Source organism: Haliotis asinina, chromosome 15, assembly GCF_037392515.1.
Source record: "Haliotis asinina isolate JCU_RB_2024 chromosome 15, JCU_Hal_asi_v2, whole genome shotgun sequence".
Taxonomy (NCBI): Eukaryota; Metazoa; Mollusca; class Gastropoda; order Lepetellida; family Haliotidae; genus Haliotis; species Haliotis asinina.
The window spans coordinates 1,849,321-1,868,994 of NC_090294.1; the positions used below are offsets into that span (position 1 = coordinate 1,849,321).

The 19,674-nt window shown below is 37.3% G+C and overlaps 1 protein-coding gene across 4 annotated transcripts in view; it reads left to right on the top strand.

Annotated features, from left to right (window-relative positions):
• The window catches only part of LOC137264839 (thyroid hormone receptor beta-like), a 295,265-nt gene that overhangs the window by 160,375 nt on the left and 115,216 nt on the right, over positions 1 to 19,674 (top strand). For all 4 annotated transcript variants that reach the window (XM_067800173.1, XM_067800175.1, XM_067800179.1 and 1 more), the window contains one exon: positions 17,099 to 17,254. In XM_067800173.1, coding sequence (XP_067656274.1) covers positions 17,099 to 17,254 — 156 coding nt within the window. The remainder of the gene's footprint in view (positions 1 to 17,098; positions 17,255 to 19,674) is intronic.

Genomic DNA, 19,674 nt, shown 5'->3' on the forward strand with positions numbered 1-19,674 from the left:
TAGTCAGGTGTTCACCTTCTCACTCACCTGTATTCTCACTAACTCACCTGTACAATCATTCATTCACTCACTCGCTTACCTGTACACTCGTACACTCACATATTCATCTGTACTCACTTGTACACTCACTAATTCATCTGTACTCTCACTTGTATACTCACATATTCATCTGTACTCACTTGTACACTCACTAATTCATCTGTACTCTCACTTGTCTACTTACTTACTCTCTCGCTCACTCACTCACTTGTACACTTGCATCAAACTGTTGACAAACAAGCACTGAATGAAGTGTACAAGGTAGCAAATTATAAAACTTATCATGCAAGTATATGACGTGTCACCAGTCGTTAATATATTTATATAATAATATATATTAATAATTGTATCTGTCTTTTGAATGTCTTTTAATAGAAATGAAAAAAATGTCTAGAAAGACTTATCCTTTTTCATTATATTTACTGGTTTTCATTTTAATGAAGGGCCAGACTTGTAAACCTCAAACAAGAATTTATGATTAAAGTTTCTAAAATGGCCATTTGGACAAGGTACAAAAATAGGACATGCATAACACAGTGTTAAGAAGACAGCTTCCATACATAAGACACATATGCATGCAATAAATCATGACGAAAATGAAAATAAAAGTGACAAAACTGTGTCATCATTGATAATGTGAAGGGCAGCATTGTGACTTGGCAAAGCCTGATGGATCATTATTGACATCAATACTCTACATAATGAGGTGGTTGTACTGATGGACTACAACAGCTGCTTACAGCAATATCATACTGTATTCACATCCATGAAACTACTGTGTCCACTACTTCTACTACGACAACAGCTACTTCAAACACAACAAGATATGATATACATCAGGAGCCAGGCCTTGCATCTCCTCCAGTGTGTGTGTCTCAGGCCTATTGAACAACCTGTTACAGCACGACCCAGTCTTGCCCGACCACCTGTTGTCACTTGCACACACTATCTGCAGTACTCAGAGTGTGCTGTAGCTCTGTCGGAGATCTAGTCTAGTCGTCATGTAGACCCTGAAACAAATATATCCAAGAAAGCCCATGCAAGTTAAGAAACTGTTGTACATCTAAATGAAGAAAGTCTCAGAGCTCCATTTCATTATATATATACATTTTTGTTTCACTTTGACCTTTTTTCTCTGTATGTTAATCTTATGTTAATTCAGAGACTAGTTGTTAATCCATGAGTAGTCAGTCCTACAGACTTTGCTACAAATATATCCCACAAGGCTTATGCAAGTCCAGAATTTGTGGCAAGTCTAGATTTCAGCATTTAGTCTCAGGGCTCCTTTTTATTTTATTTTATTTTATTTTATTTTATTTTATTTTATTTTATTTTATTTTATTTTATCTTATCTTATTTCATTTTATTTTATTTGTCATGATCTGTATTATCTGTAAAATATGTTCATTTCTGACACTAGGTGTTAATGTATTGTAAGTCCTGTTCTGAAGGAACTTTTGACTATCATGATAAGAAACAGACTTCCTCCATGTTGGTTTAGCATGATGGAAAGATTTTTTTATTGTTGAGGTGGCATGTAGTGTTATTTGCGTTTTGTGTGTTATATGTTCTTATAATCCTTAGGGGGCATGTTCTGACTGAAGATCTGCTGTATGTGGTCCTGTTGACTTTTACTAACTCTGTGGGTATTCCCTGGCAGAATATGTACTTATCTCTCCATGTTTGTTGTCATTGTAGCTCAAAAACATGGGAATGTTGATCATGCTATCAACCACTTGTTTGCATGTCTTGGACTCAGATATTATGATGCTCATTCACTCAGCCAAACCCTGTCGCTCATTTACTTGCCCTCTCACTCACTGATTCACTCATTAAAATTATTAATTTTTACCAAAGAGACATGTGCAAGTCTACCTGCTGGTCTGACTAAGTTGTAGTATCTCTGGACTCTTCTGTGCGCCTCAGGCAGGACTCCCACTGTAAACACCACACTCCACAGCTCATTTATTTATGCCTACAAAAATGTCCGGGTCAGTCAAGCTGACCTTAATTGATCGCTGATCTCCTTCATAAACACATCAGTATCCTTATGAACTTTCATATGCATCATGCCCAGAGGGATTGGCAAATATGCCATAAAACTTTGTTAATGGGCGATGGTATCTGATAATATACACCTACAGACAGGTATCAGTGACTCTTGAATGACACATGTATAGATTGTCACTAAACCCTACATGTACAATGGGTGAAGCCACTTCTCCACTGTCTATACATCTTACAAAATCGCCTCATTTGGTGGCAGATTCACTGTTCCCTTTGAAAACTGTGATTGTATACCCCAGTTGGGTGCCAGGTGGCAATGCGTCACTGTGTCACGATGCATATCACGACAGCAAGCATGTGATAGGTGACAGAAGTAGAACATGATAGGAGTATACAGTCAAATTCTCAAACCATGGGGGAATGCTAATATAATTATAAACACATATTAGTGATAAACACATAGGATGTTAAATGTAGGATTCTGTTATAACTTATTGTTATGGGCATCTGGGATTCTAGTGAACAACACCACCTCTATTTGTTGAGGATGCCAGAAAACAAAGATGTGGGTTCTGTTCCCAGATATCACTGATCATATTTCCATCTTTGTTGGCAATATGTTACGCTTATGACTGCCATGCAAACATCTGAGACTGCGTAGGCTTTGTTTTCACATGTGATGGGAATACAAGCAGTAATATACCCAAATGCCTCACTCACTCAAAGTTATTCAATACACTTACAACACTTCCTCCTGTATATGTCTGATAAACATTCCCCTCAGATGGTGGAGATACTGACTGGTGTCATGACAGACAGACAGACAGAAATAGTTTAGAAAGTGAGTGAGTGAGTTGATATTTAGTGTCACATCAGTTTTTAAAGTATCACAAGTTAAGAATGCACTTTTCAAATCCAGAATGAGGTTTACATGGAACCTCCTCGGAGCAGGAACATCTTCTGACATCCAGATCATGTGATGTCTGCGTTAAGGTGGCAGCTACCTTTATGGCACACAGGATCAATGGAATATGTGCTATTATAAGGTGTTCTTACACAAGATGCATGTAAGGGTAATTGTGTATTTTAGATGGTTATTACACATCCAGTAAGCGTGGGTTCACATTTCATGACTGTCCCAAAGTGCTTTGAAATAATTACTTGTTCCTTATGTTAATATACACATGTATCACTTCCCAACTACTCACCTACTGAGGGACTTTTTGGTATGTGCATAAATGAATCTATTTTTAGAAGCAACTGCTCAGGGAGTGCCATATATTAGATCTGATTCTTGCAGAGTTATATATAAGTGTTACATATGGTTTTCAGAACAGAGAGATTGTTTAACCGATGTGTGTAACATGGATGTGTATATCCTGGGACGGATGTACTCTCAGGCCTTGTCATGGCTGCTGTTTACACAACGAGGTAGATTCTGACAAATACATGGCAACTCCCAACAGAGACATGTCTTGTGCTCAGCAGTATCGGGCAGATCCATCGTAATTAACATCAAATAATATATACACGCTCCGCTTACTTCAAACTGAAATTTGTAGAAATAGCCTGTAATAGCATCTCTGCTGGATAGAGCTGCGGGGATTGTGTGATATCCAGTGAGTCATAGTGTCTGATGTTGCCAGATGCTTTTATCTGTGTTCTTGTGTGTGAATAACATGGATATCTACACAAAAACATGCTTTCCTTTTTGAAAGTGTAAATTTGTGTTAACATTTTGTTGTGTCATGTCAGTGTATTTGTGAAATATATGATGCGTACTCTGCAACTACGGCTAATTTTTAAGATGTTCTTCCAGTTCTGTTGATCAAAGTTGTACCCCTAGTATAGCCAGGATCTGCTGGCTATTGGTTCATCAGAACCTAACCTGGATTCAAGGTTCTAAGAGTGGATATAATGTATATCCCCACTGACTGATATAAACAGATGCAATGTGTTATACAGCTACTATCCCAACTTACTCCTAAGATCCAATGCTACTAGTACATGTTCCATGGTATTACATGGAGGCCCAACTTTACAAGGTAAACATTGCTTGAAGGATGGATGATGGTTTCACTATACTATACCATACTAGCATGGTCTTTACTGGTTGTTCACTCTAGAGTCTTCCACCAGTTACTTCTCAGACTCCTCTTTAAACTAATCTGTAGCGTATTTTATCAGCTGCATGTGTAAAGCACCTGGAGGCCACATCAAAGACAACACTTTACCTCCGTCTGTTCTCACAAATTCAGATGTGTAAAAAATTAAACTCTGCCCCGTCTTGACTATCAGCATCGTTCCATTAAGTTAAAGTTTAAATTAAAATTGCACTGAAACCTACATTATATACCAGTTTCCAATTCCATTTCTCTTAAAACCAGGCTATTTAGATCGGTAATGCTGCTGTTTTTCAAGCATCAATGTTTAGTGTAATGAATCTGCTTCAGTGCAAGGTGACAATGTATGTTATGTTCATATAGATTCTCAAATTTATAATTTTCTGCCAATATTATGGTGTGGTAATTAGATCTTCTCTTATAATCTAAATAGCAGACCTCCCAAAAGTCATTAGATATTCTTGTTACTGTCAATAATGAGTCACTTTATCACAAGTCTGTTTTTTTTCTCATTTTAAAGGTAGGCCAGCTTAGGAGTTAAAGCATTTGCTTGTCATGCCCAAGTCCTGTGTTCGATTCCCATTGCCCACATGGGTACAATGTATGAAGCCCATTTCTGGTGTCACTGTTGTGATATTGCTGGAATATTGCTAAAAGTGGCCTAAAACTCACTCACTCTCTCACTCATTTTCAAGAAAGCGTAGGCAACACAGTCAATGTTACTTTGTGTTAACATTCCTCAGATGATACAGCGTAAATCCTGTTTTCACATCTTCTTGAAGAAATGTATATTTTTATGAGACATTTCAGGACTGATGGGAAGAAGCAGACTGTGATGAAAGGGGTAGGTTTACACCCCTTTAGCCATCCTCCAGCAATGTCCCAGTGGGGAGCACCAGAAATAGGCTTGCCCCAGAAACCATTAGAGTACCAGCATGGTCAAGGACACTCTTGGCAGTGTGCTCTGGTAGACATACTCTTTTACCCTGTCTGGCAATCGTGGACCAGTACACAAGCTGACCATCTGACAATGGACCTGACAATAGATGTTTTTAGCATTTTGAAAATGTAAAGAACAGTATTTTAATTAATATGAAAGTGTAATGTTGTCACATTCTCTCAGGCCCTGCTGGAGATTCAATACAGAGGAGAGAAAAATGCTGATTCAGCAACATTTTACTTGTTGTACAATGGTTAATTTTTCTGAAGAAGCAGAGTTGTTATAAATCTTTCAGATTTCAATTTAGACATGAGGAGTTTTTGTATGCCGTGTGTCATCAGTAACTGTCACATTAGAGAAACTGGCACCATGAAGGCAGACTGATAATGAGCTGGCATGTCAGATCCTCCTGCCTCACACCCTCAGTCTGTCAACAGTAGGTATGTGATGGTAGTATCACCTTGGAGGTAATAACCAGAGACATTACATACCTGGAATACAAAGTGATTGTAAATCTACTTTGTCAGAGAATTTAGGCACTCCAATCATGACCAGATCATCAGTGACAGAGGTAAACTCCAGTATTGCAGGGTTCATTCAAACAGTGATGTCTAGAGGTATATAATAGATGTATACACGTGTAGGGGTGCAATTATGGCCATTATCCTCCAGGTTGACTCCACTGTGACTAGCTCTGAGGGATCAGCTATCTGCTAACGTTAACAGAGGTTATACCACAAGGTGAAGCTGGCTTGGCATCAGGCGACTCATCCTGTCTTGTTTTCACATAGATTTAACATATGTATTAAACTAATGCATCTTTTGGAAATTGATCTCTTGGCTTATTGGATTGGCATGCTTGTTCAGTTCTTGATCTTCAACAAATCTGGTCAGTCCATCTTTCTGTGAAAGATTTCCTTCTCCTGTGTGTGATATCTCTTGCTATGCTCTTACTTCATAGCATTCACCTGACATCGGTTTGTAAAATCGATTTAGAAATGTAGCCTCTGTGCAGCGTGTTAAGTTATATGACTGCATTGATTTGGGCAATATGACATCTGTCATAGCAGGTCAACAGAGGCCTGTGTGATTAAAAATATTTAGTGTTTTGTTCTCTGTTACGATATATGTGTTTGTGGGGTAAGTATGTGCTTGAGGTCATTATGTTTCAGTAATATAAGGCAACTAGTATAGAGGAGACAGAGATATCTCCTGCCATGTTTGAACACTTGACGGATAAATGTAGAAGGTTGCTGTTCTTATATTATCAACCATGGGATGAGTTGTATGTAACATTGTGTTATATATTATACAGCAAACATGTTTACGTACACTGTCTGATGAAACTATGTTTAATATTTTGCAAAATTTATGATCTCGTCTCAAATGAATGCCATACTTTAACTGAAACAATATTAATCTTATTTTTGATTATTTGATAATGTGAACAAAACATAAAAAACTGATTTTGGTATAATGTGGTAGCTCAGTGTTCAAAATGAAGTGAAATAAATCACGATTATTAAATGTATCTAGGTTTGGGACAAAAGTGTCTGTCAAACGATGAGAGCAATGCCTAACCCTCAAGCAAGTAATTTCCTTATTTGCATTTTATGAATTGTAGTCATGTTTCATGGTATTAAGATATGTGCTTGTATTGCAAAACAATTTCCACTATGTACCAGACATTATGGTAGACCCAGGTGCACTTGTTCAGTATATCAGTATATATTTACATAGTGTTTATATCATTTACACACTACCTGTTTTGAAAAGGTAGAGGTATTCATAAGAAATACCTGTACAGGTATGTTGTTTATACCTGTACAGCAGAGAGCTATAAACATATTTATCCAGTTATAGAGGATTTGAGAATTACAAATGAGTGAAGGTGCACCATTAATGTCAATTTCATTGTCACAAGGTTTCTCATAATTGAGAGAATTTCTTTTTTAAAAAGCAAAGTGTGATCGTTAGAAACCAGAGTTCTCTGCAATAATTTATGTAATTTAATGTGTAGATACTTTCTTGTCATTTATGATCAATGGTTAAGAGACACACCTGTGAGGGTGACAGAAGTGAAAACCAGGTAACCAGAGGTCAGTGACTCTCATTCTAAAAATCTGTAAATATGTTATGTTTTTATTTTTTCGTGGTATAAACTAATAACATGTCCCTGGCCGTCAGGGACCACAGGTATGAAATATTATTCTTGATTACAAAATTTTAATTCTGTTTGTTTGTTTATTTGTTTGTTTAACACTGGACTCAGTAATGTTCCTGTTGCATGGCAGCAATCTGTAAATAACTGAGTTGATGAGACAATCCAGACTCAGTCACTGGATTATGTGAATCAGCTGGCAGGAACTGTGTTTGTTGGTTTGGCCAGAGAGGTCACCAACTGAACCTTGTATCACAAGTGCCTGTCCTTCACATTGAGCTGATGTGATATAACAGAAACCAGTTGAAGGCAGAGGTAGTTTTTCTCGCAAACCCTGAAACAAACACATCCAAGAAAGCCCATGCAAGTTATGATTATGTGTCAAGTCTTGATTTTCACATATTTTGAAAATTAAAAAGTCTCAGGGCTCTTTTCCATTATATTTTATTTTTGTTATAATGAACTTTTTTATGTAAAATATGTTGATGGCAGAAACGGTTTGTTAATCTAAGGCAGAGGTAACACATACAGCTAGGTCCCCCAGTCTGAAACCCAAGCTGAACATAACCTTTGCTGAACATTCATGTAGTATTTCACATGTTAACTCCTGGGTCTACTGAATGTGATGCCAAATGAAAATTTGGGCACGGAGAATGAAATCAAGTGTTGTGCACATGTTGTGATATGAAGCATTCTATAGAGGGATATGCTAAAGATTAAACTCACAGCTACACTGAAACCGTCTGGCAGTCATTGCTTCTAAAAATTTGTTATTTACTGTGGGATGTATAAATTATGTGTAAATAAGCTGGAAACATGGAGCATTAAGTTAATTTACAATGTTTTTCCTAAATATAAAGCTTATTTGATAAATTCCTCAATTTGTTTGTATTTAGTCTGGCTCTGTAGCTAAGGAGCATAATTACCCTGCTTGTGTGACAAATTATGGCCAGGCATTTGAATAGTGCAAACAGGGTTTTCATGGAGCAGCTGATACTTTGTTTAAATCTGGAGTAATGGTCAGCCTACAACCCTTGACCACTGGCCACTTGACCTTTAGGTGACCTTCTGGCCTTGATGGAGAGGTCAAGGGTCATGAGACGGCTGACAAGGAGGAGATGACATGATGCTAATGGAACCCGAGTGCTGTGAGCTTGTGGTAGGTTTATCCACATATCTCCAAGTGTCCTGGGAGTATGTTAAAAGCTGTGGTTCAGAACCTGTTAAGGGTTGAATGACAGATGGAGGGCAGTTATACCTCCCAAGTCCAAGATAGAGCATTCAAAGTTCAAAGAAATGTTGATATTTTCCATGATAGCAGATTACTGGGGTTTTCTCATCAAAGCTAAATTGGATACCTCGAAGAAGCGTAAAGTTCTGTGTGAAAAGAATTTTTTGTGTATTTGCAGATTTGTCCAAAGGAATCATGGTTTATTTGAGGCACTTGAAAATGACTTCAAAGTCACTTAGCTGTTTCAGATGTATTTGTGATAGATCAATCGACTTTGCCAGAAAAGGAGGATAAAATTGTACTGCAAATAAAATCTGAAATTTGAAGATTTTGGTGAATGGTTTTCAAATCACCTCAAACTTGTTAACATGTGGATGCTGTATGAATCCTCATGTTGTATGAGAAATTGAGAGCTGTCATTTGGACGACAGTTTGCATGGACGTCAGTTGTATTGCACAAGGTCCTCTGCTGAAACCATCCCTTTCAGTTGATTAGGTACCTTGTATAACTGACCTGGTACACCTGACCTGTGATCTCTGGTAGGTATTTTGTTTCTTGTGTCCCTCTAGTTCCCGGAGGCCGAGCTTGTCTGGCAAGCAGGTAGAAAGTACTGATAATTAATGCCAAGTATATTTTTTTGAAAAAGGGTTATATTTTACAAAGCATATATTTGTTGGAAAGACATTATTAATCGTAAAACAAATGTCCTTTGAAAATTGTAAAGCAGATCTGTTTTGTGTACTTTGTACTTACCAGATATACTGGACAAAATACATTAGGGATATTGGTACAAGGTAACAAGGATATCTATCTATATAGCATTCATTCAGTCCCTCCATCCATTCGTCCTTCCATCTTTCCCGAAACTTTGTCCTGAGCATATCTCTTAAAGTTTACATGCTAGCTTCACCAAACATCACATACATGTTAGTCATTACCCATACATGTGCTTCTGGCTATTTGGAAGGTTTTCAGAATTTTTATTTTTGCTGTTTCCATGGAAACATGACTTAGTGCCAAATGTGTTTGATGGTTCACTAAAATTCAAACACATATTAATCATTTACCCATTGATGTGCCTTTTGCTATTTTGCAGTTGTTTCAGAATTTTGTTTTTTCCATGGAAACATGACTTGGTGCATAATAGGTTGATGGTTGCCTGGCCACAGCATATCATCGAAACTATACACACTAGGTTCACCAAACTTAATACACAAGTTAATAATGACCCACATATAGGCCATGTGGTATGTATTTGCAAAATGTGTTTATTCAAAGTATGATGTTCACTTTTAGTTTTTCATGGTCTTTCTTCTTGTCATATGTACCAATCCATGGTTTAGTCTTAGTACCTAGATTAATTATTTCTTTGCTGTTATCAACATGTTATTTACATGTGTTGTTTTGTTCATGTCATAAGTACAAATATAGTTCTGATTGATTCTGAATAGTTAATTTCGTCATTTCATATGTGCAAATAAATATGTTCATGGCAAAACCTTTATCTAACATCTACGTAAAGTTTAGTAGAGTCAAAGAGAAAGTTTTGTTAGCTGGTGATCCTTGTCACATTATATCAATATCAGTCATTTCCATGTCCTAAAGCAGGAAGCAGGGGTATGTGAGCTGTGCTCAATTCTACACTTGTTATGATATTCAAACAGTGTGTCAATGAATAAATACATCATTATTCCCAATTTCAAAATTTACAAATATCCATAACTATTCTTGTCCATTATAAATCCTCTGTAGTTGATATCTGTTTTGGAAGAAACTGTCTTTCTGAAACAAATATCTGTATTTGTATGTTTTTCTTTTAGTAAAGTAACCTAGTATATTGTGAAACATATATATTTGAAAAGCAATCATGTACTTTGTAAAGCAACAGTAGTGGAGCAAATCTGAGGCTCTGTACCTTTCAGAGATCTAAAAACTAATTTATGTTTAAGCAAAGAGACTGGAATTTGAAGACTATTTCATAGAGCAATAATGAAGTCCTACATTATTCTGGTATTATCAGTGAACTTGAACTCTTGGCTCAGCCGACATTACAGGCCTGTCTTTATAGCCAGGCTAAGTATTACCCCAGCAGTTGATAACGTTGACACGATTTTCATAAGCAGCACTGAGCCATGTTCTTGCTCCCAGCATTATCATATACCGTGTGCTATTCTCTGCAGACATATGGATTCTTTCACATATCTTGATTATCTACTCATTATTTTGTAGACAGAGAAGTTAAAATCAATATTGATACCATATTCGGCCTTCTATTCATTGTGATTGTGCAATCATAAAATAACATACACTTAGAACATTGAAAACTGTTAAGGAAAGTATGAATCAGCATGTGCTAGTCAATTTAGACAAGTTATTTGATAATGTGTGGATTACTTTGGGACCTTATATTGTTATGTATGGTATTGATTTTTGGATATATGTGTATACTAACTTGATTTTGGATGAAACGTTCAAAGTTTAGCCTCCTTTTACAACACACTAAGGTGATCATAAGTCACTAAGGTAACCTTTGTCCTTTGTCCTTTGTCAAGGAATAGGAGTTAGGGGTAACCTTAGTAAAGGTTGCTTCATGACAAGAGCTCCAGGTTGTTGCTAGTTTGTGTTTATCTCATGTGACTAGCACATTTAGGATCTTTGTGAATGCTGTAAGAATTAACATTATGTTCATATTGGTGTAAAGTGAGTGAGTGAGTGAGTATTGCATTCCTATTACCTATTTTCATGGAGGTAAGATCAGGTTAGCGAGAAAAGTTGTGTTACTGGTAACAGTTAATTCTGAATTATACCCTCAGTTAATACACAAGCAAGGGTGTCATGTGTTGTATGTAATGCATTGATATATCAGCCAGTTAGGACTCCCACAACTTTAGTGCTCCCTGCACAATTTCTGCTGATGTTTCTGCTGACCGATTTATGTCACTGATAAGAAAGGAAGAAATTTCCATAGCATTTTTAACTCCCCTTCGCAATTTTTAGGTCTTATAAGAAATATCTCGCTGGCATTTTCTACAAAAAGAGATGGCAAGGTTGCTGTGACACAACAGCTTACATGGGGCTTTATGTTTTAAGTCAAGGAGAGTTCAGGGAGATGGCGGTGACACTGACACTACTCTTGACTGAGTCAAAATGCTGATTTAGTCTGTAATGTGGGGGTGCTGAGGTAGCCAAGTTGTTAAAGCGTTCATTTGTCCCACTGAAGACCTGGGTTCGATTTCCCATATGAGTACAGGGTGTGAACCCCATTTCTGGTGTCTCCCCCACTGTGATGTTGCTGAAATATTGCTAAAAGGAGTGTAATACCAAACTCACTCACTCACTCACTCACTCACTCACTCACTGTAGTGTGCATATAAACATCAAATATCATATACTCTGGCCAAGGGTGTACTTTGTGATAAGATTATGTCTGTATGTACAGCTCAGTGCTGCATGCTACCGGCATGTTTTATTGTTAAGACCTGGACTTCAGTTCAATGCGAGATCCAGGTTCTAGTATTTGTTTGGGTTCATTGTCATAAATAACTTGTTACATTTGTTTGACATTTAGAGTTCACTTCAACACACAATGGGTATTATGTGCCATACACAGAGTCAAACATTGCAGTCACCTCACCTAATGCTTTCTTGTATAAATACCCCATGTAGGGACATCAAGGGAGATAACACCCCCCACCCACCCCCACCCCTGGGTGAGTGAATGACAGTGTGGCATGTATTATGTTAGATCAGATTGATCATAAATATTTATAAGTATTGCCACCTTCGTGTATGTCCGGTGGGCACAAAATGTTGTATTAACAAAATAAAATGTCTGTTGTCAACAATATTTCCACATAAGGTGGGTGTAACGTAATTCTGATATGAAAGTGTCATGGTTGTCACGATGTTGAAGGTCACCCATTCATCATGCTTGATTTTTTTGTAGATAGGGAAGAAGATTTAGAACAAAGGGTTCATGGTCGGGCTCTAAGAATCAGACTTGTCCAAACAGTTTTGTAGATGATGCTTATGTTACCGTGGGTTTGTGTGAAAATAAAATCAGCTGCCTCAATTTCCAAAATCAGTTCTGTCCTGTAATTATGGATTGTGTTGGCAAAATATGAAAAATAATTGATTGTCAATAACCCAGGTTCAAAGCCCCATATGGATAAACTGTGTGAGGCCCACTTCTGGTATTCCCTGGCTTACTATCCCGGGAATATAACCCTATTTCCTCTGTCTCTCTGGATCTTGTCTTTCTATGTCTGCTGTACCCAGACGTCTGCATCAGTTGTCCATTGAGTCCAAACATTAGTTTCATGTTTGTAACACAGACAAATAGACACCAGACAGGCATTGGCAGGCAAGTCTGTAGCAGACAAACCTGTGATTGACATCTGGAGCAACAACATGAGATCTGTCACCAACCTATCCATTTATTCTTTTGATGATTGAAAGCATTTGCCATGTATGAACAAGAAGGAATATTAATGTGTCACCCAGAGAAGTATTACTTTAAGATTGATGAACAGGGTAACATGTCTTTCATTTCCTCATCCTTGTTGCCAGTTCAGGAATGGTATGATTGACACATGTGAAGTAGAACACCTGTAGATCTGTAGGAATGGTATGATTGACACATGTGAAGTAGAACACCTGTAGATCTGTAGGAATGGTATGATTGACACATGTGAAGTAGAACACCTGTGGATCTGTAGGAATGGTATGATTGACACATGTGAAGTAGAACACCTGTAGATCTGTAGGAATGGTATGATTGACACATGTGAAGTAGAACACCTGTGGATCTGTAGGAATGGTATGATTGACACATGTGAAGTAGAACACCTGTAGATCTGTAGGAATGGTATGATTGACACATGTGAAGTAGAACACCTGTAGATCTGTAGGAATGGTATGATTGACACATGTGAAGTAGAACACCTGTAGATCTGTAGGAATGGTATGATTAACACATCTGAAGTAGAACACCTGTAGATCTGTAGGAATGGTATGATTGACACATGTGAAGTATAACACCTGTGGATCTGTAGGAATGGTATGATTGACACATGTGAAGTAGAACACCTGTAGATCTGTAGGAATGGTATGATTGACACATGTGAAGTAGAACACCTGTAGATCTGTAGGAATGGTATGATTAACACATCTGAAGTAGAACACCTGTAGATCTGTAGGAATGGTATGATTGACACATGTGAAGTAGAACACCTGTGGATCTGTAGGAATGGTATGATTAACACATCTGAAGTAGAACACCTGTAGATCTGTAGGAATGGTATGATTGACACATGTGAAGTAGAACACCTGTAGATCTGTAGGAATTGTATGATTAACACATCTGATAGTCAACTGTTTCTCTATTCAAATGGACAAGTGATGGAGGCAGTGCAAGATGATTGTCCCATCAGAAGCAGCTAAGTTGATGATTGTCTTGACTTCTGTCTGTCTGTGTAATGCAACCCCCATATCCCCAGGTATCAACATTGTGACATGCTGTCTTCCATCAATCAAATGTCTGTATGCAGCGACACAGTTCAATAAGCCCTGTCTGCCTGTACCATGTGGTCAAATGTCATGCCTTTCATCTACTTTTTCATCACAGGTAAACTGCCTGGAGATGTTTGTCACGAAAACAGTTTGGAAATATGTTCACATCAATTCAAAGGTACACAGAAAAAAAACTTCCATGAATTAGAAATAGTGCAAACATATGTGCAAACTGAGAGATCAATAACAGCAGGTGTTGGGGAAATAGGTGATTGTGTCACGACCTAGTAGCGATTTTATCCCTGGGTCAGTCGAGCGTTACGCAATTATTTCACACCTAACTGTTGTATTATTTACCATTCTCAGTTTGTTAAAGGTCTGTGACTGAAAGTAGAAGTTTATATGAATATCATATATTGTGTGTCATGTCTGGCAGATCAACTGAAGCAGAAATATGACCATTGTTACAAATACAATCATAGGAATTGTATTTTTGAACTTGTTAATGTCAGTCTGTTTTTTGACTTCTAGTACGCTTTTTTGCAAGTTGTGTTTGTTTGTCCACTCAATTCACTTTTTTCTCAGAGAAGCAAAAATCAGTGTTTTCTGTTGAATACTGTTGTTTGCAAGTTTTTAAATTTTCATTTATTAAAAAATACACAAGGGCCATGAGATTAAGGAGATATAAAAACACAATCTGAGTATTTACTGTTTTAAAATCAATATTCAACATGCAGTATCTTTTATGAAATGTGTATCAATATGAAATGTATTGTGTGTGTATCAATATGAAATGTATTGTGTGTGTGTATATCAATGTGAAATGTATTGTGATATGAAATGTATTGTGTGTGTATCAACATGAAATGTATTGTGTGTGTGTATCAATAAGAAATGTATTGTGTGTGTATCAATATGAAATGCATGTGTATCAGAAGATATACGTTTGCTAAAATTAACTAATACAGAAAAAATGTGTGAAAGCTCTTAATACGCATTTATTGATTGCACTAATTCTATCTTTAACACAGTTTAGTGCTGTTTGTAAATACAAAATGAAGTTTCTCTTAACCCCAAAGTCTGTTACATCTATTTATGACTTTGGGTTTTCTGATGAAATATGACTTCCTAAGTGAATTCTCAATTTAAGAAACTTTAAGCGTATCAAGTTCAACTTTCCTCCATTGACTCAGAGAAATAGGAGAAAACCTTTATAGCAGCGGAAATTAAATCCAGTTTCCATTTCATGTGAGATCCACATTTTGCTATCCCTCGACACCTGGGTAGGCAGAGAATGTTTGTTAAGGCGACCATGTTTATTATTATGTCATTGGTGCATTTTCTATAGCACATTGACAATGTAATTGCATTCTCACATAAATAAACTCCTGGTCATTGATACTTGCAAACTTTTGCATTTGTCCCTGATGGCTTCAGTTTGTCAGCGTATGGAAGGAAGGTTGTGGGGAACATCACCATTGTCAATAAGCAGTGGGCTTTCTATACATTTAGGAAGAGATTTTGTAGACACAATATGGAGATCATGCAAGTAAAGCATTCCTGTGCTTGGAGGGATTTCTGCTGTATTAGACACATGATCAGAAGATAATGATGATGTGTTTGTATTCAGCTATTGTGTTACAAGACACATGTGACATGAGGACATTTTCATAGTTTTATGAACACCTTCCGACCCTTTCTCAAAGTTGTTTGATCAGAGTAAAACTCAATGCATCAGTAAGTCTTTCAAAAAGTTTCGTATTTGGCCAAATTTGTGACATCTGTGACCAAAGTGATGTGCCTGTTTGTGCCATATGATCTTATGCTCACGAATACATGGTATCCCTCATGATTTGTGCACGATTAAGGGACCTTTGCTCTCAATATCATTGCACCTGTGCAACTGCCTGGCTTTTTTTCAGAAAATCCTGTTGAATATTTGTGGGGCTCCATCACTTTTCTTTATCAGCTATTGATACAAAAGGTACTTTAAACAGTTGATCTTCAACCCATGCCGGTTGTAAGAGGTGTCCATTAGGATCGGATGGTCAGGCTCACGGACCTGGTTGACGTGTCATTGCATCCGAATTGTGTAGATCGATGCTGCTGCTGTTGATCACTGGATTGTCTGGTCCAGACTCGATTATTTACAAACCGCCACCTTGTAGCTGGAATATTGCTCAGTGCAGCGTAAAACTAAATTCATTCATTCAAATTGGTTGATCTTTTTTTCTTTCTGTTTAAGTAGTATGTATCCATTCATTCTTTTTTAAGCCAAATTACACAGAGACTGTGCCTCAGCTTCGTATAGGCCACTATTGCATAGAGACAATGTGTTATACTGCAGACACTTGGTGATTCTTGCTATGGCACTTCGTGTATCAGGACTTTTAAATATCTCGGAACAACTACCTTTAGTGTAGAGGCAGTGTTGTATGAACTTGAAATGAAATAGACTGCCTCTCTCTATGAATGACTGTGAGTATCCCACTGAGATAGTGAATAATATTCATATCAGTGTAATCAATAGTTATGTGACTGTCACACGTTATATGAGTAACATATGTTTGTGGTTATCCAGTCAGTAGGACTGTCTGTCGGAGTGTCTACAACATGCAGCATGGTGTTCGGATGAAACAGGTACTTGTTACACCAGATATTGGGTTTAATCCCTTCCTGGTGGCTGTGTGTGAAGCGCTGGGTAAAGATTATGTTTTAATGTGTCTCCTACTGGCCTTTGAAGATTGATTACCATGAGCTGGCGCCAAAGAAATGAAGAGTCGTACCACATGTCAGAATGATAAACTAAAGTTTAGTCTCCCTGTGTGTATAAAGTTTAATGAAATAATAATATAGAAATCTAAGCTTCTAGAGTTGAGAATCAAATTCAATATTTTAGAACGGGATTCTAGGGCTTAGATGGGGTGCTGGAGTTAAGAAAGAATGAGAATGAGACTCAGTAGCTGTGAAAGTGATTGTGTTATTGACAGTGTAGGTAATGAAGACAAGTCTGTGTGATTTGATATCAGCATTATGATTGATCATCTCTAATTGCATTATAAATTTGAAACCCTTTTTGTTTTAGTTACCTTCATCGCGTGACCGGAGGTCAGGGAGTGGGGTCAGGACAGGTCACGACCCAGACTCCCCAGAGGTCAAGGCCAAGGTTGTAAAAATGGAGCATGCCCTTGCAGGGCGTTTCAAGGAATTTGGATTAAGTGAAGGAGGAACTTTTCCAAAAGTAAGTGTTGTGATCAAATTTTACTTGTAATATTTTTGCAAATGGAAAAAGAAGGAAAAAGGTGTAGGGGTGAAGACATTTTGCGCATTTAAGTACCATTCACCGTTTGAACCATTCACCTCAACAAAAGTACAGTCATCCCTAGGCATAACGCGGGTCTTGGAATCCATGGATGACCCCCTGCGTTATTAGACATCCGCGTTACAGTACCTATTACATAATGTGGAACAAAGACCACACTGCTATTTCGTGTATTGTGCTCAGTCAGAATATATAGTATCGTTGAATGTGAAAATAAACAAACTTTGAAAATGAAAACATATAATATGTATGCAAAACTTGAATTAAAAAATCACTAGACATGATAATTTAATTGTTGTTAATGTTGTGTTACCTGTTAATCAACTAAGCCGGAAATAGCGATCAGCTGTACACAGATGTTTTGGTCCAATGTACCGGTGATCTCAGTCAAAAACGATCCGATAATATTATATCAAGAATTTCTACTCCATTATCAGAATATTTCATATATTAAGGAGTTATTGTAACAGATATAGTATATATTGCTATCGGGTTAGTATACAGTGCATGTTTTCAGCAAACATATTTAACATAACAATGAACACAGGTCATTACCTGTCTGGATACATTTAGCTTAGGAGACAGTCTGACAAGTCACCGCTGACTTCCCGCGGTACTTGCAACTTTGATTGTGAAAAACAAAATGTTGGCCGTTTAATTTTCATAAAGTACTTCACTGAGTCAATAACGTGGTTCTCTAAGTTCTTGGATGACGAGACTGTAATCTGTTCATGATTGTTAAGAGTTTGAAGCCATTGGTCCTATCGCGGTAGGCGCGAAAAATGGACCCTTCGGAATGTGGTAAGCAGGAGTTGTACGTGCATGGAATGAGGTAATGCCATTCTCTCATGATGTCTCCCTTCTGTCAATAGTTTTAATGATTAAAAATGTGATTGAATTTAATTAAATGAGATGTCTTTTCTGACACCATCCGTTCTCGCATGACTGTGTTTACCTGCGCTATGGCACAGTGTGTTGCACACAGCAAACATTGTAAGTACTCGACTGATGTCATGTCTTGTCTTTAATAAGTTACTACGCTATTTCGCTGTTGGTATTATTATTATTGAGGAAACCCTGCATGTTTTAAGCATCTGTAAAACAATGGATATGTACGATAAACATCTTCAGTTGCCATCCGCACTGAATGTCACTAGTTTATGTTATTTACCAGAGCGCAACAGCGGATTTGTTGATGAGCTATTTTCGATTTCGCAAAGGGGTGTGATCGCAGATCAACTTTTTTTATGGGAGCAACAGATTACCCCACGCTTTAACCGAATTCGCAGTATCATGAAGCGCATTATTGCGGGGGATGACTGTATTAGAATCTGTACTTAACTACAAAAGTGTAACCTCAAATATAACAGGTTACATCACAGATCATCTACAGTAATATGACATATATGGTGGACCTTACCTTACTTTGAGTTGTATAGTTAATGTATATCATAACTAATAATAACTAATAATTATTGGCTAACTCAGCTCCCTCCTAACATCTCCAACTCTATCACAGTAAATGGTGCCGTCAACAAGTGATTCACGGGGTGACCGACTCATCAGAAATATATTGAACATGTCTACCTCTGTACAGAATCTGCAGTGTAGTCCTGACAGTTTCAGATGAAATACATACTAAATATTAGTAACTAGGTATTAGGCCATTTATCTCGATAGCCCTAGGAATTCTTAACTTTGATCATAGCCGATGTATGGAATGGGTGGAAGAAGTTCGTAGTGCTACAGATGTTTTGAGAATAGCTAGCCAAGAGTATTGGGTATTGTTTACTTTAGTGGTGAAGGCCAAGTTTATTTGTGATATTTTCAGAGAAATTGTTTCATGTTCCCTTTTGCTTTTGTTTTGCGATCCATTGATATATGCCGAGTACATTGACCAACAATGTTGGTGTAATTTAGGCTCTCAACTTTAATATTTCGTGTGGTTCTTCACATGTTCCTGGCAACATACATGGCTGTCATCACTTTGTACGCTGATGTTGTGGATGACTGCTAATACTGCCACAGGACTGTCTGAATGAAAGTTAGTGAAGATAAGGTTCATATTTGGGGTTCTGTTCTGTTAACTTATATCCCAAGGAGGTATGGTAAATAAATATATATCATGGAATAACAACCATTTATCAAAACTGACAAAGATATGTACAAGACCATGAAGAACAACACTTGTCCCTCTAGATATCTTTTATATACTGGTAGCTGTATCTCCATCCCATCATATGCTTTATGAATATTGTGCTGTTTTGTGTGTTGTGAAAGTTTGATTGCCTTTTAAAATTCATGACAATATATGTACATAGTATTTACATAATGTGGAC